The 17,137-nt window shown below is 41.2% G+C and overlaps 2 protein-coding genes across 2 annotated transcripts in view; both read right to left on the reverse strand.

Moving 5' to 3' along the window:
- LOC107663438 (probable ubiquitin carboxyl-terminal hydrolase FAF-X) overlaps nucleotides 1-752 on the reverse strand; it is a 31,458-nt gene extending 30,706 nt beyond the window's left edge. Inside the window, exon 1 of the mRNA XM_016453676.1 lies at nucleotides 261-752. The gene's annotated coding sequence lies outside the window, so the exon portion shown is untranslated. The remainder of the gene's footprint in view (nucleotides 1-260) is intronic.
- Nucleotides 753-869: 117 nt separating this feature from the next.
- LOC107663433 (peripheral plasma membrane protein CASK-like) overlaps nucleotides 870-17,137 on the reverse strand; it is a 57,026-nt gene continuing 40,758 nt past the window's right edge. The window contains exons 13-25 of the mRNA XM_016453669.1: nucleotides 15,968-16,045; nucleotides 15,060-15,140; nucleotides 12,312-12,500; nucleotides 11,244-11,322; nucleotides 10,998-11,083; nucleotides 9,302-9,370; nucleotides 9,129-9,197; nucleotides 8,865-8,900; nucleotides 7,576-7,772; nucleotides 7,184-7,400; nucleotides 3,098-3,319; nucleotides 2,917-3,000; nucleotides 870-1,234 (exon numbers count right to left, since the gene is read on the reverse strand). Of these exons, the coding sequence (XP_016309155.1) occupies nucleotides 1,058-1,234; nucleotides 2,917-3,000; nucleotides 3,098-3,319; nucleotides 7,184-7,400; nucleotides 7,576-7,772; nucleotides 8,865-8,900; nucleotides 9,129-9,197; nucleotides 9,302-9,370; nucleotides 10,998-11,083; nucleotides 11,244-11,322; nucleotides 12,312-12,500; nucleotides 15,060-15,140; nucleotides 15,968-16,045 (1,584 nt within the window). The 3' untranslated portion in view covers nucleotides 870-1,057. The remainder of the gene's footprint in view (nucleotides 1,235-2,916; nucleotides 3,001-3,097; nucleotides 3,320-7,183; nucleotides 7,401-7,575; nucleotides 7,773-8,864; nucleotides 8,901-9,128; nucleotides 9,198-9,301; nucleotides 9,371-10,997; nucleotides 11,084-11,243; nucleotides 11,323-12,311; nucleotides 12,501-15,059; nucleotides 15,141-15,967; nucleotides 16,046-17,137) is intronic.

The raw sequence follows: 17,137 nt of genomic DNA on the forward strand, positions 1-17,137 counted from the left end.
CCCCCCCCCACACACACACACACACACACACACACACACACACACACACACACACACACACACACACACGACACCCGTCCAGACTCAGTCCGTCACACCACTAACTACACCCGCATCGACTAACCCGGTTAACGGGCAGCAGAGGGATGGTTTTATCGCTCGGCGGATGTTTAGTTGTTCTGTAGCGACTCGATGTCCCGCACCGGCCCGTTTCATGTTTAAATGTCTACGGCTGCGTCTCAGAACCTAGTGTTACCTACCTAGACAGCACAACTGAGACATCACACACACACACAAGGTTCTGTGTGAATATATTTATCAGAGGTTGGATCAGTCGGTAACTGTGTGGAAGGCACTGTTGTTCTTGTTGTTGTTGTTCCAGCAGGAGGCGACAGCGCGCCAAACACCCGGAAGACAATGACGTCACCGTCGTGTCAGATCACGTGCTCAAATGAGAACTTCAGCTTTGTAGGAGTTTTTTTTCTTTTGGCTTGAGAGATAATCAAATTAAATTGGTTCATGTTGCGCTAATAAAACCAGCCGAACTCTGTCTCTGTTTAATATGAATACTATAAAGCATTTACCAGGTCACTGCCTTTATTAGGGGTTAGGGATGTAAGTGGCTAAATTTAGAAGCGCTCGTGCTCCTGAATATTGAAACAGCGCCATCTGCTGGAGGAACCATCATCATCATCATCATCATCATCACTGACATAAAAACAACATGCATGACCTGATTTCAAAAGCAATTTACTTTTTCCAACTTTTCCAACGAAATAGAAAAAACAAACAGACAGACATACTAAAGAGCAGTTTCTTCACTTGCAGAGGAATTTACACAGGGCGATATGAAATGAAGAGTTATTGCTCTGAGACGCCGTCTCGTACGTTTAAAAAGAAAACCGTATAAAAAGTCATCAACCCCCCTCGTTATTCGTACAGGACCATATCTATGACTTATATATTCATATTTATAGATATTTATATATGTATAGATATATACAACGCTACGCACTGGTAGTGGCCGGGCTGGAAAGTCCGTGTGTGTGTGAGATGGCTAGTACACCCAGGACACCGGCACCCACTGCGCAGTGCCAGACACCAGATCGATGGCCTCCTCCAGCAGGCGGATGGTGTCATCGATCTCGTTATTGATGATCGTCTGGTCGAAGTAATGTGTGTAAGAGTGCTGCAGCGCCTCCGACTCCTTCTGCAGCCGCTGGAGAGACTCGTCCTGATGAGAACAGACATCATCATCACTGACATAAAAACAACATGCATGACCTGATTTCAAAAGCAATTTACTTTTTCCAACACATGAAAGGAAATAGAAAAAACAAACAGACAGACATACTAAAGAGCAGTTTCTTCACTTGCAGAGGAATTTACACAGGGCGATATGAAATGAAGAGTTCACACAGTCTGTTCAGTTGTTTATGCACACACTACTTCATTTCAACCGCAAATTTACGCAACATTGAAACATTTACACACAATTAAATCCTCTCGGTTTTCTCGGAGTAAAACAATAATACTCTTAAGACAGCACATTTTCTGAAATGGTCGATCTAGGAATGGATATTTTCCTCCTCGTTCCGCACAAGAAATCAAATCCAGGACAATTTACAAACACGTCACTACACGGCGCATGAGGCTCGGAGGTGGATCTCGACACACACATCTAGAGGAAGAGGAGGAGCAGCCCGAGGAAGAGCGCTGGGCTGCGGTGCCCTTTGTGCAAACCTACATCTGTAAACAGAGGGGTGTATGCAAACAGTGCTCGTGTGTGAGAGAGAGAGAGAGAGAGAGTGAGAGTGAGAGTGAGAGTGAGAGTGAACTAAATTAAAATGAGAAATGTTGCCTTGGCAACTAGCTGAAATAAACAGTTTTTGATCTAAACACAAAACACTGATCAGCGTGCATGCATTCTGACGCACTAATCACATATTGAAATAAACATGAATTATTATTTGACATCAAAAGGCAAAAGCTCAAAAACTGGCGAGATTAATATGTATTAATATGTATTAGGGGCCGTTCACACTAGTGTTAATTTCATTAACACAAAAAGTATGATGAAAAATGTTCGTTGACTAGCTTTTTTCCCATGACTAAGACGAGACGATGACGAGATAAGGTCAATAAACAATAACTTTGAATATATCAACATGCAATATCGTTGACGAAAAAAGACGAGACTAAAATGTATTTAAAAAAAGAAAAACTATACCAAAATTTCTTTTAATTTTCGTAGAAAAATTTTTTTTGTCAAAATATTATTGCGGACTGCTGTAAAGTTCACATTGTATTCATTTGTGCTTAATGGAGAAAGTACAATACCTGAAATGGAAAAAATTAATTTCTCAAATGACAACAATGTTTTCGATTATAATTTTGAGCAAAAAAAAAAAAAAATTTTTTTTTTAATCAGTTTAATGATTATACAGCATGATGAAAATGTGACGAAAAGTTTTCTAAAATGCTAATTTAGTCGACTAAAACTAAACAAAACAGGACAAGGTTGACTAAATATGATAACTATAAAGTACATTTGACACCAAGACTAAGACTAAAACTAATTTAAAAGACTAAGACTAAGTCAAAGACTAAACTAAAAATGGCACGTTTTTCCTTTCCATTGCACTACTTCTACACAGTTTTTCTATGTAAGCATGCTGTAGTTTGATCGTTGCACTCGTGTCTCATGACTTTTGCAAAAATGTGGCACTAGACCTTGCATTTCCTCCCTACGGCGGAGCGGCTGTCACGGAGCGACTGCGCTGGCTCACATCTTTACTTACAGGCAGTTTTCTGCACCATCTAGGGAGCTGCGAGCAGCACACGGAGACGCGAGAAGAAACAAATCAACACTCAGAAACACATGCAGCATGCAATAAACGAGACGGCGGCGCTCACCTCGTTCATCGCAGGAGTGATAGTCGGAGCTGCGATGAAGATGACATATGGCGCAAACTCAGCCGTCCGCAGAACCTTCAGCGCCTGTGGAAACAACACGAGCGCATCAGAAGCACACAGGCAGAGAGAGAGAGAGAGAGAGAGAGAGAGAGAGAGAGAGAGAGAGAGGATGCGTCTGTACCTGCGGCTCCACGTCCAGGATGACCACCATGCCCTGCTCGTGGATCTGGCGGATGGTCTCGAGGCGCGTGCCGTACATGGCATCCTCGTGGCTGCCGTACTCCAGGTAATCATTGTTGGAGATGTCCTGCATCATCTGGTCATGTGACACAAAGAAGTAGTTCTTGCCGTTCTCCTCGTCCTTCTTTGGAGGTCTGGTGGTGTCTGTCGGAGAGAGAGAGAGAGAAATTGTTCATAGAATAATAAATGTTGATTTGTTCTATTTTAATTATATATACAGTGATGTGAAAAAGTGTTGTTCTTATTTTTTTTGCATGTTTGTCACACTTTAATGTTTCAGATCATCAAACAAATTTAACACTACAACACTCCTGCCCTGATCTACAGAGCAGTCTTCAGATTTGAGTTGCTGGATTTCACAGAAAATCATGTAAGGTGTGATGGACACAGAATCTGATTCCATCCAGTCGGACGATATTAAACACGTCTGATATTTTGAGAACTGTTTGATTTATCATGTGTCTCAGAGCAATGAGATGCGTGTTTCTGTGCGAGTTTGTCGTGAAAGTATTACTGTAATATGAACTAGTGATGAGTTATGGCTTGTACTAATCACAGATGGATTCATATGACTCGTGTCGTAGTTTAAGCTCTTGATTAGTACTTGCCATAACTCATCATTAGTTCATATGTAAGTAATATTAAATCTAGCTATTAGTGCATGGCTATGTTGAAGTGGTGCAGTGTGTTCAAGCTTCAGTCGAGCTCCTGCTCCTTCCACACCAGCAGTCAAAGTCATCAGTGCTTTTCAATAAGACGTGACTGTGAGGAAGTTCTACAGCCCTCACAGGAAGTGACTGAAGCTCCACGGCAACACAACACTGTCAAACACATCAACTAATTTCAACAACAGATCTCACAAAAACACTGAACTTCCTTTACTAGTTGCCTGCTTGACATGGGTAACATAAATAAAAACACAACAACCATTACTTAAGCAAAAGGAGATTGACATGATTAGTTACTTACATGCGGGAGGCCATTAAAGGGAGACAGCGTGTAAAATGGACAGGGGTCAGTTAAACACACATTACAAACACACACACACACACACACACACACACACACACACAAGCGGCGCTGGAGAGAACGATACCATGCTGCTGAACACACACATATGAGCCATGTGCTCACACACACACACACTCACACAGACACACACACACTCAGACACTCACACAGACACAGACACAGACACACACAGACACACACACAGACACACACTCACACAGACACACACACACTCAGACACTCACACAGACACAGACACAGACACACACAGACACACACACAGACACACACTCACACAGACACACACACACTCAGACACTCACACAGACACAGACACAGACACACACAGACACACACACAGACACACACTCACACAGACACACACACACACACACAGACACACACACACACACAGACAGACACACACACACACTCACACACACACACTCACACACTCACACTCACACAGACAGACACACACTCACTCACACTCGAGCGGCACTGGAGAGAACGACACGCATGCTGCTGAACACACGCATATGAGCCATGCGCTCACACACACACACTCACACACACACACTCTCACACACACCACTCTGCTGTTACACGACAACATCACAATCAGCAGAGAAATCTCAGACGCCACGCTTCGCTTCAGCTTTGTTGTGGCCACGGCACAAGGACTCATGGGAATGTGATCACATGACATTACACTACAAGACACTGAGTCCATGAGATCATTGTGTTGAGGAAAATGATGTGATATGATGTCATGGTCTTGAGATCCTGATGCAGGAACAACATGATTTTAATAAGTAAACAAACCTGCATCACCATAGAAACCTGGGATTAGATCATTAATAAAATAACATTTTATTTAGAATTAAGAATGACAGTGCAGCATTAAGACAAGGCTACATGTATATTATAATATATTATATTATTATATTATATCTTGTTCCCATGGCATAATTCAAATGTTTTAAGAATTTGCTATAAATATATATTATTCGATTCTTAATAATGTATATCTTTTGCCATAGTGCATTTTCTTGTGGCCACGAATTTAATGAGTAAAAAACCCTGCATTACCATAAAAACACTATATATTATATTATATTATATTATATGACATTACATTATATTATATTAAACGTTGTTCCTGTGACAACGTTTAAATTATTAGTGTATTATATTATTAAAATGATATATTTTTAGGCCACAATACATTTTCTCATGGCCATGAATTTAGTGTATAAAAAAACCTGTTACAATAGAAACCTGGGATTATCATAAATGAAAATGATTAATAAAATAACATTTTTATTCAGATCAATTAAGAATATATAAAGCAGCACTTAGGCACATTGTTATATCATCTTATACCTCATTCCTGTGACATTACAAAAGTCTGAATAATCTGTTATTAATAATATATAATATTAATAATTTACATAATACATCTCAAAAAATAAATCTGTAGACACAAGTTTTCCTCTTTGAGGGTATTGACTTCTCTTAATGGGATTTTAACATTACGTATTATAACTGAATACTTCATTTCAGTTAGAGTAGTCATATATTATAATATGAAGATATAATTAGTGGTGTTTTGCAAATAATTTGGCTTCTTTGAATGAATCATTTAAATGAAGGGATCACAACACAGCATCTTCAAATCGCACAATGAATGTCGTAACTTTGACAAAACGATCACAACACAACATGATGACAACATGTTGTCAACAAAACTGAGTGCAGTGAAGAGTGAAGCGAGTCGTTTAGTGAGCAGCAGTGTGTCCGGCGCAGTGATGCTCAGTGTGTGTCAGCAGGTGGCAGCGTCTCTCTGATCTGATGTCAGTAGGTCACAGAGAGGTCAGCGCATTCACACACAATTCAGCAGCTTCAGACATCCAGATTTACAGTCAATATTCAACAAAATACTGTATAATAAATCTTCTGTCAGTAACTTACCCATTTCAGATTATTAAAAAGCTCTATTTAAAACAGTCTCTGTGTGTGTGTGTGTGTGTGAGAGAGTGTGTGTGAGTGAGTGTGTGTATGTGAGTGTTGTGTATGTGAGTGTTAGTGTGTGTGAGTGTCAGTCTCTGTGTGTGTGAGAGAGTGTGTGTGTGAGTGAGTGTGTGTATGTGAGTGTTGTGTATGTGAGTGTTAGTGTGTGTGAGTGTGTGTGTATGTGAGTGTTATTGTGTATGTGAGTGTTAGTGTGTGTGTGTGTGTGAGAGAGAGAGAGAGTGTGTGTGTGTGTGTGTGAGAGAGAGAGAGAGTGTGTGTGTGTGTGTGTGAGAGAGAGAGAGAGTGTGTGTGTGTGTGTGTGAGAGAGAGAGAGAGTGTGTGTGTGTGTGTGTGAGAGAGAGAGAGAGTGTGTGTGTGTGTGTGTGAGAGAGAGAGAGAGTGTGTGTGTGTGTGTGTGAGAGAGAGAGAGAGTGTGTGTGTGTGTGTGTGAGAGAGAGAGAGAGTGTGTGTGTGTGTGTGTGAGAGAGAGAGAGAGTGTGTGTGTGTGTGTGTGAGAGAGAGAGAGAGTGTGTGTGTGTGTGTGTGAGAGAGAGAGAGAGTGTGTGTGTGTGTGTGTGAGAGAGAGAGAGAGTGTGTGTGTGTGTGTGTGAGAGAGAGAGAGAGTGTGTGTGTGTGTGTGTGAGAGAGAGAGAGAGTGTGTGTGTGTGTGTGTGAGAGAGAGAGAGAGTGTGTGTGTGTGTGTGTGAGAGAGAGAGAGAGTGTGTGTGTGTGTGTGTGAGAGAGAGAGAGAGTGTGTGTGTGTGTGTGTGAGAGAGAGAGAGAGTGTGTGTGTGTGTGTGTGAGAGAGAGAGAGAGTGTGTGTGTGTGTGTGTGAGAGAGAGAGAGAGTGTGTGTGTGTGTGTGTGAGAGAGAGAGAGAGTGTGTGTGTGTGTGTGTGAGAGAGAGAGAGAGTGTGTGTGTGTGTGTGTGAGAGAGAGAGTGTGTGTGTGTGTGTGTGTATGTGAGTGTTAGTGTGTGTGTGTGGTTGTGTGTGTGTGTGAGAGAGTGAGTGAGTGAGTGAGTATGTGAGTGTTAGTGTGTGTGTGTGTGTGAGTGTGATTATTCTGATGATGTCATGATGGACGGTCCGCTGCTCATTACCTGCGTTGTGTTTGGCTAAGTATTTGTCTTTGTACTGTTTCTTCTTCTTGCCGAACCATGTACAGCTGGCCTGCTGCTCCTGCTTGGTCTTCTCCATCGCTATACACGCCACGCGCCTGACGACACACACACACACACGTGCATGAGACCAGGCCTCGCTCACACGAGTGCAGCTGTGGTCTGTGTTTCTCACCACTCCTGCAGCTCCGGCGAGGGAAACACACACACACACACAGACACATGAGACCAGGCCTCGCTCACACGAGTGCAGCTATGATCGGTGTTTCTCACCACTCCTGCAGCTCCGGCGAGGGAATGAGGCCCGCCGTGCCGTTCTTGGTGTTCTCCAGTTTGCCCTGCCACCAGTTATGATCGTCTTTACTGATGATCTGGATGATGTCACCCACCCGGAAACGAACGCCAGCCTCTTTACAGGGAATCAGGTCGTCTTTAGCAGGATCGTACTCGAACTGCGCTCGAACGTAAATCTGCAGAAACACACGAGTGAGCGTTAGAAAAATTAGATTCATCACTGAAACTAGTAAAGCTTATAATTAGGGCTGTCCATCGACTGCAAATTTATTTGGAATAAATTACATTAATTAATTACATAATCATTATTCTTACGATTATTCTTATCATTAAGACAATATATCCAGTAAAACCACTCAACTGTTCAATTCAGATTTGCCTTGTCATTTTTTTATAATTGTACTAAATGAACAGCCCTAGTTATGTAACTGCATATAACACACACACACACACACACACACACAAGTCAACCAATCAGATGTGAGCAAACCCCATTGACGGACAGCACGGGCGTGTCTAAGAAGCCAATCATCTGTGACGGGCGGGGCCAATCACACTACTAGGACGGACACAGATGTGATTGGCAGGTGGGTTAGTGTCATGTACCATCACTATGGGATGCTGGGAGAGTCTATAAGCACCAACTAGAGAAGCAAAGCCTGATGGGAAATGAATCCGGCTCAACGGCTCTACTGGATCTGAGAAACTCACCTTCCGAAACATTTTATCCTTGACTGTGGGTCTGGAGATCTAAGGGTTTGAAAGCATCACACACACACACATCATGCAGTAGAACAGACTGACGAGGACAGGAAACAGCAGGACGACGCAGGAATCGCATCATAAAGCAGTAGGCTGATGGGACGGGCATTAAAGGCCTATTCACACCCAATGCAGGCTTCTCTTTCAATCAAAAATATGCATTCAAAAATTCACCTGTCAATAAAGTGATGTTTTTTTCTCCATCATCAGCGACAAAAAATTAAATACCCACACTGGTTTTTATGAAGCTTTCATCTGCCAATAAGAGCGCAGGTCTTATATGAGAGGCAGAAAAGGGAATAAACCTCCAGAGATTGGGCCTGTTGAAGGGAAGCGAGTGAGAGACGGATCGCTTTCCTTCAGGTGTGTCAACGTTTTTTCAGAATGAAAACATCTGACTGAAATTGAAAAGCAACAGTCACACGTGTCTCTCGGTGAGATCTTCAGGAGGAGCAGCTGAGAGACACACACAGACACACACTCATGACGGCAACACAGACGCTCACCTGTCTTCCTTTGGGCTGGATAGTTGATGGCAGATCCTGCAGAGAAATTATTACCTTTATAAACCACTCGATTACTACATCAACTATTAGTTTCAAACACAAATATTCTGTTTTGAAAAGGCTGATGGACACAAACTGTTACGACATTACTCGTTACTCTTCTGTGCAGAGTAACGCAAGAAAAGGCCTAAATCTTCATCAGCACCCATAATGCATTGAGCGCGTGCTGTGGTTTATTCTGACACAGAGGATCTGGAGTCTTACTAAGATGGAGCTGGTGACGCTGGAGTGGCCGTTCGCAGGAGACTGTCCGGACAGTTCAGGCGAATCTTTCTGAAACGCCACAGTAAAACAGAGTAAGATGTGATGTCATGTGTACATTTTGTGTTGATATTCCAGAAGTGTCCAGCGTGTGGCGCTCTGACAGGAACACTTACATCACAGGACAGAGACTGACTGCGGTAACTGGGCACAATTTTGAAGGTGATGCTGCCTCGCATCTCCCGCTGTTTAAAAACAAAACACAAACACGTGACAAACTATAACTGACCGCTGATGTAAACAGTAACCAGGAGCTCAAAATCACACACTGCCTGACAGAGATCAGAGACATGAGTGTGTGAGTGCGTGTGCGTGTCTGTGTGCATGTGTGTGCATGTGTGTGCATGAGTGTGTTTGCGCGTGTGTGTGTTTGCGCGTGTGTGCATGAGAGTGTGTGTGTGCATGTGTGTGTGTGAGAGAGAGAGAGAGAGAGAGAGAGAGAGAGAGAGAGAGAGAGAGAGAGAGAGAGAGAGAGAGAGAGAGAGAGAGAGAGAGAGAGAGAGAGAGAGAGAGAGAGAGAGAGAGAGAGAGAGAGAGAGAGAGAGAGAGAGAGAGAGAGAGAGAGAGAGAGAGAGAGAGAGAGAGAGAGAGAGAGAGAGAGAGAGAGAGAGAGAGAGAGAGAGAGAGAGAGAGAGAGAGAGAGAGAGAGAGAGAGAGAGAGAGAGAGAGAGAGAGAGAGAGAGAGAGAGAGAGAGAGAGAGAGAGAGAGAGAGAGAGAGAGAGAGAGAGAGAGAGAGAGAGAGAGAGAGAGAGAGAGAGAGAGAGAGAGAGAGAGAGAGAGAGAGAGAGAGAGAGAGAGAGAGAGAGAGAGAGAGAGAGAGAGAGAGAGAGAGAGAGAGAGAGAGAGAGAGAGAGAGAGAGAGAGAGAGAGAGAGAGAGAGAGAGAGAGTGTGTGTGTGTGAGAGAGAGTGAGTGAGTGAGTGAGTGAGTGAGTGAGTGTGTGTGTGCATGAAAGTGTGTGTGTGTGAGTGAGTGAGTGTGTGCGCATGAGAGTGTGTGTGTGTGTGTGTGTGTGTGTGTGTGTGTGTGTGTTTGTGTGTGTGTGTAGTGGCAGCGCACCTACCTGACCATATTTTGGGGACAAATTTGTACCAAAAGTGAGCTAAACCTGACAAAACCTCCGTTTTGGGGACATGCTCGTTTATAAAACAGTTTAAAAATAAAGTATATTGAGGTTTTTTTTTTTTATGTACGAATGCACAAGCTTTCTGTCAGGGTTAATGTGTGGGTTAGGACATGGTTATAGTATTTATAACTAGCTGTATATATAAAGGAAGTCAGTGTAATATCTTTATTTAGAAAGCAGAGCAAACGTGTTTGTGTCACTTGAGCTTTCAGTATTTAGTCAACACATTTAACGTTAAAGGCCTGGTTTCACAGACAGGGCTTAGACTGAGTCAGGATTGGGCCAAAGTTGAATTAGGACAAAACAATAGCACTGACATATTTTAATATCAATCAGTGCAAGTTTATTTCATGTGTTTTTTTCTGGGACTAGGCTTAAGCTGTGAAACCGGAGGATAAAGTCACATTGCACTGATTATAATACCTGTTCTGTTGACATGCTTTTGTCACTGATTAAATATGTTATGATAACTAGTTGTGCATTAACCTGGGTTTGTAGTTATGACAGGAGGACTAGAGCAGGTGAAGTCCTCTCTGAGGTTATTAGACGGGTCTGGTGGGTTTACTCGAATAGTTACCACAGTGACTCAGTCTTTGCTTCTGATAAGATCCTGATCTCTAGCACTAGTGTTGTTCTGCTCTCTCTCTCTCTCTCTCTCACACACACACACACACAAACAAACACACCAGCATCTTCTGGAGCTGCTCCACCGTCTGATTGGCCACACTGATGCCGTTGATTTCACGAATCTCGTCTCCAACATGCAGCGTCCCTGAGAAATGACAGCGTACATGAGCACAGAGACACACACACACACACACACACACACACACAGAAACACAAATGAGAAATTGAAACCAAACACACCCACTCTCTCTCACACACACACACACGCACGCCGGTGTTCACGTCAATCACACACACAGCCGTACCCTGTCTGTGGATCATCCCGCCGTGCATGATTCTAGCCACGATGCAGTGGTTCAGATCGTTCATCTTCAGAGTGATGCCCTGTCAACACACAATCACACCCATGTTATCAGCACACGTCCATCTGCAGCTCTCTCACATCTCTGCAGTCTCACAGCGATCACACGAGCATCACAAACGTCCCTCACGAGGGGATTTCAGTGTCTCATCTCAGTCTCAACCGAATCCAATAAAGTCACGCAACACTACTGTCTACAGCTGCTTAGTGCTGAATTTAACTGATGAAATTCACAGATATTGATCTGAACTACACTGAAGGTCTGAATAATATCACTATTGTTTTCTGTAGAGCTGTTTTACAGAAAAATTCGAATTTGTCTTAAATTTTGCATCATCAATTCTGTTAACTTCAGTGAAGCTGCTTTGAAACTATCTGTGTTGTATAAAGCATTACAGAATTAAATGTGACTTGACAGAGTAATAGATTTGTCAATCTGATCTGACATAATTCAGTTTTATTGCACACTTTGCATGCAACACCATTACCACACAATCTTCCACTCCATAAACAGAGGAAAAGAGAATTAGACTGTGACACACAAGTGTGTTTGTTGCTAGAAATCAATTAAATCAGAATGTACGCATTTGCTTTTACACGTTTCTTGTTTTAGTATAATTTTTTTGTGAATTTTTAATTTTCTTTTTTTGTCTCTTATTTTTATTATCTCTTTCACAAGACAATGTACCACTCAAAATTAAAAAAAAAAAAAAAAGTTTTTCAGAAATTGTGGTAACAAGGTCATATAAGACCAATATAAAATAAAACGGCTCATAAAACATTTACTTTGAGCTCCAGAGCTGGAAACATCAGTTTCATTCACTGGCGTTTTGTTGGAAGGTCTATTTTGGCCCTGATCATGGAAAGTAATACTGTATAGTGTTTCTGGTCACATCATTCTGTTAGAGTCTCGTATAAACACGAGCTTATTTCAGAATATCTGACACTGGTCGCTCATGAAACAGCAATGACACGAGCGTGTGTGTGAGTGTGTGTGTGTGTGATTGGGTACCATGGGCTCGTCCGTGTTCTTCTGGAACTGCACCAGGCGCACACGCGTGACGTTCTCCAGGTCCATGTCTCCGCTGACGCTCTCGGGCGAGTCTCCGTTGAGGTAAGGGGACGTGGGTGGAGGTGTCACTCGCAGCGCCTCGTCGCTGTAAACCTCATGAGCCACGACATCGTGCGTCTGCAGCAGCGCCTGCGACAGGAACCACACACTCAGCATCTGCAGCGTCAAACACTCATCTCTGAACAAAACCCGTTCATTAGCATCTGTGGATCAGATTTCATCTGCGCGGACAGCGTGAGCACAAATCATAATCAATAAAAAATAACAGATTCATGAACGGCCACGACTGCGACAGGAACATGTGTGTGCATAAAAATCATTACACACTCCACAGCTGTAGTTTATCACAGGTTTACTGTGTGTTTGTGTGTGTGTGTGTGTGTGTGTGTGTGTGTGTGTGAGTGTGTGTGTGTGTGAGTGTGAGAGAGTGTGTGTGTGAGTGCGCACATGTGAATGTGTGTGTGAGTGTGAGAGAGTGTGTGTGTGTGTGAGAGAGAGTCTGTGAGTGTGTGTGTGTGAGAGTGTGTGTGTGTGTGTGAGTGCGCACATGTGAGTGTGTGTGAGAGTGTGTGTGTGAGAGAGGGAGTCTGTGTGTGTGTGTGAGAGAGTGTGTGTGTGAGTGTGCGTGTGTGTGAGTGTGTGTGTGAGAGAGTGAGTGTGTGTGTGAGAGAGTGAGTGTGTGTGTGTGTGTGTGTGAGTGTGCGTGTGTGCGTGCGTGTGTGTGTGCGTGTACGTGTGAGTGACTGTGTGAGTGAGAGAGAGTGTGTGTGTGTGTGTGTGTGTGTGTGAGAGAGTGCGTGAGTGTGTGTGTGTGCGCATTTTTGTGACAAATGAGGACATAAATTTGTATAATGACAAAGGTATAACATAGGTATTACAAGGAGAAGGTGACTTTTCAGGACATTACCCCATGTCCCCACTTTTCAAAATGCTTATAAATCACACAGAATGGAGTGTATTGAAAATCTGAAATAGCACAAAGTTTCCTGTGAGGGGTAGGTTTAGGGGTAGGGTTGGTGTAGGGCAATAGAATATACGGTCTGTACAGTATAAAAACCATTACGCCTATGGAGAGTCCCCATAAACCATAAAAACAAACCTGTGTGAGTTTGTGTGTGTGTGTGTGTGTGTGTGTGTGTGAAGTGTGACTGTTTGTTTATTTGGTCACTACAGTAATAACACAAGCTGGCTCATCTCACATCTGAGCGGAAAACAAAACCACATGGCAGAGAAAAGCTTCTAACACTTCAGAGTCACAAAAGCCATTTGAAACCTTAATGCAAAAGTTAAATAACTTAAAAGCAAACTAAGTTACTTCTTAACTGTTGAAGTTTTACATTGTTTACTTTGTGTAAAAATAACAGGTAACATCTACATATTTCTACACACATTTTTTACATTTTAAATTTGCATAAGTTAATGCATCAAGAAGAAACATGAACGAACAATGAACAACACTGTATTTATTAAACGACATTAATCTGCATTAATACATACTGTAAAAGTCTTGTTCATTGTTAGTTCATGAAACCTAATGAATTAAGTAATGCTAATGAACATTACTGTAAATATCAAACATTATAAACACATTCTCAATCTGGACTATGAGGGGAACCAGCATCAAAAACCATAAATAATGTAAAAAAATAATTTATAAAGGAATCATTCTCAGAAATCATCAACACACTGATTATTTCTATGGATTAATAACTATGATACTTTGTTATTATTATTTTAAAGCAGGTAATTGTGAGTTTAAGCTGTGTATCAGATAATCGGGATGATTTTCATGACAATCAAACACATTTCAAGTAAAAAAAAATTCTCATTGCTGTAATGTGGACAAATACTATCCATATTTAATATTGCATTTAAAGTTAAAGTACATAATAAAGTTGTATCTTTTACAATTGCAATAAGAATACATCATGCTAGAATTTGTTGTACAGAACTTAATTTATGCTGCTTCTTAATAACTTTTTAATTAATGTTATAAAATAAATAGATTAAGGCTTGGAAAGCTCTGCTCACGAATACATAAGAAAAATACACAAATATCTGCCAATGGAGTCAGAAAAATTAAGTTTTCATTCACAATTGGCATATATTTGTTCTTGTTTTAAGCATAGACTCACTTCATTTTGATCGATTTCTAAGAAATTAAGGCTTCATGTGTTCGATTTGAATCTCCAGTTAAAGTATCTTGATTTAAGGATGTTTAGATGTTTGAACTGAAAAACAAGACAGAAATACTGAGGGAGAGATTTATTTTGTTGCTGTGCATGCAACATTTAATGCCATGAATTTATGAATTTAAGACTTTCTGCTTTGATTTAAGAGCTTTTCAGGTCTTTATTTATGAATTAAAACTTTTCACGACCCACACAAAGCCTGTATTAATTTAAAAAATGGTTTGTTTGAGCTTTATGACTGTAGTACATCAACAGGAATTTACAGGATAAACATTTCATTCTCATAAAACAATGTGACAATATCAAACAGTCCTAATGAAATATATCACTGGTTTTGAGGTGAAATACGACCTGGACATTCTTTATAATATTCTCTCATAAGCGTCTGCTAAATTGATAGACGTCTGCATCTGGAGGCGTCGCGTCTCGCTGACACCTCATGCTCTGGTTTCGTCTGAGTGTGAACAGAGCGCTGCGTCCGACAGCTTTGACTCACCATGAAATGCGGCTGTGTCAGGATTCTCTTCAGCTCTTTTGCCTCCATGTTCTCAGGATAACAGGAGAGCATCTCCAACACCTGCCGAGAAACACGGTTCACAGCACAGAACACCACTACCAGTAGAAAAAACATCTTTAAAATACACACATAAATATTAAAAAAAATTATGATATGAGTAATCATATGTGACCCTGGAGCACAAAAGCAGTGTTAAGTCGCTGGGGTATATTTGTAGCAATAGCCAACAATACATTGTATGGGTCAAAATTATACATTTCTCTTTTATGCCAAAAATCATTAAGATATTAAGTAAAGATCATGTTCCATGAAGATATTTTGTAAATCTCCTACCGTAAATATATCAAAACTTAATTTTTGATTAGTAATATGCATTGCTAAGAACTTAATTTGAACAACTTTAAAGATGATTTTCTCAATATTTAGATTTTTTTGCACCCTCAGATTCCAGATTTTCAAATAGTTGTATCTCAGCCAAATATTGTCCGATCCTAACAAACCATACATCAATGGAAAGCTTATTCGTTCAACTTTCAGATCATGTATAAATCTCAATTTCTAAAAATTGACCCTTATGACGTTTTTGTGGTTTTGTGGTCCAGGGTCACATATTAATGTAAACCAGAGCTGAAGATAAGAAGCTCTAGTCTTATTAACCGAGTGTTACGTGACGAAGCCTCATATTCTGATCCATTCATCCACTCGCTACGTTCCTTGTGTTTGAAACATGAATGAATGCTGGAAGGTTCTGACTGTGAATGTTCAGATGTATGTAATGTTTGACAAGAGTCTCTGAGAGCACAGATATAAACGCTGCACAGAACATCCGTCAGACGCTCCTGGAGCTGAGAGAGGTTCGAGGAGTGTGTGCTGTGTTGGTTACGCACCTCTTTGGCTCTCTGGACGGCGTCACTGGGTGGATTCCTGATCTGCGGCGACGAGCGGGTGTTAATCTTGTCGTACAGCTGAAACACACACAGTTCAGCTCATCAGTCATATCAGTGAGACCATCAGCTGAACGCATGCATCTCGTGATCTAGAAACACACACACACACACACACACACACACACACAAGTTTATATCAGGCAATCTCTCTCACAGAATGAACTACATTTGAACAGAAGCTCAAAATCAAAGGACACTTTCCACAGTTTGTGTTGCTGAGCTGTCACTCCTGAGAACAAACATTTGCCACATTTTACATGTTTAAACGTGCATGTGCATACACACTCAATTCAATTCAAGTTTATTTGTATAGCGCTTTTCACAATACAAATCATTGCAAAGCAGCTTTACAGAAAATTAAGTTTCTACAATATATTTAGTAGTAGCTTATCAGTGGTGGCTGTGTCAAATTGATGTACATATGGCAGAAATGTACGGTAAAATTCAGTTAATGACACACTCGTACCGACATCAGCTTTAACAGCAGTGAATCCTCCTTCCTCAGTATTTCTGTCTTGTTTTCCAGGGCAAACGTCTCAAGATTCTTAAATCACGACACATTTACTTGACATGAGCGATGAGCTAAATGACTTAAAACAAGAAGACTTATTTCATGAGAAACTGATCAAAATGAAGTGAGTTTATCATTAAAACAAGACCAAATATCTGCCAATAGAGTCAGAAAAATTACATTCAAAGGGAACACAAGTTTTCATTGAGATATTTGTTCTTGTTTTTAATTTTGATCACTTTCTAATAAAACAAGACTCCATATGTTCAATTTGCGTCTCCAGTAAATGTGTCTTGATTTAAGGATGTTTAGATATTTGTGCTGGAAAACAAGACAGAAACACTGAGGAAGAGATTCATGTTTTACAGTGTATGCAAAGACTTTAAGACTTAATACTCTGATTTAAGAGCTTTTTAGGCCTTAATTTGTGGAAGAAAACATCATGAGAACAAACACTGTGTGCCTGATTTTACTTGCTTTTCCTCACAACAAGCATGTGCACATGTACACACACACACACACACACACACACACACACAGACACACTCACACACACACACACACACACACACACACACACACACACACACACACACACA

The sequence above is a fragment of the Sinocyclocheilus anshuiensis genome, unplaced genomic scaffold (genome assembly GCF_001515605.1).
Source record: "Sinocyclocheilus anshuiensis isolate Anshui unplaced genomic scaffold, SAMN03320099.WGS_v1.1 scaffold2051, whole genome shotgun sequence".
Taxonomy (NCBI): Eukaryota; Metazoa; Chordata; class Actinopteri; order Cypriniformes; family Cyprinidae; genus Sinocyclocheilus; species Sinocyclocheilus anshuiensis.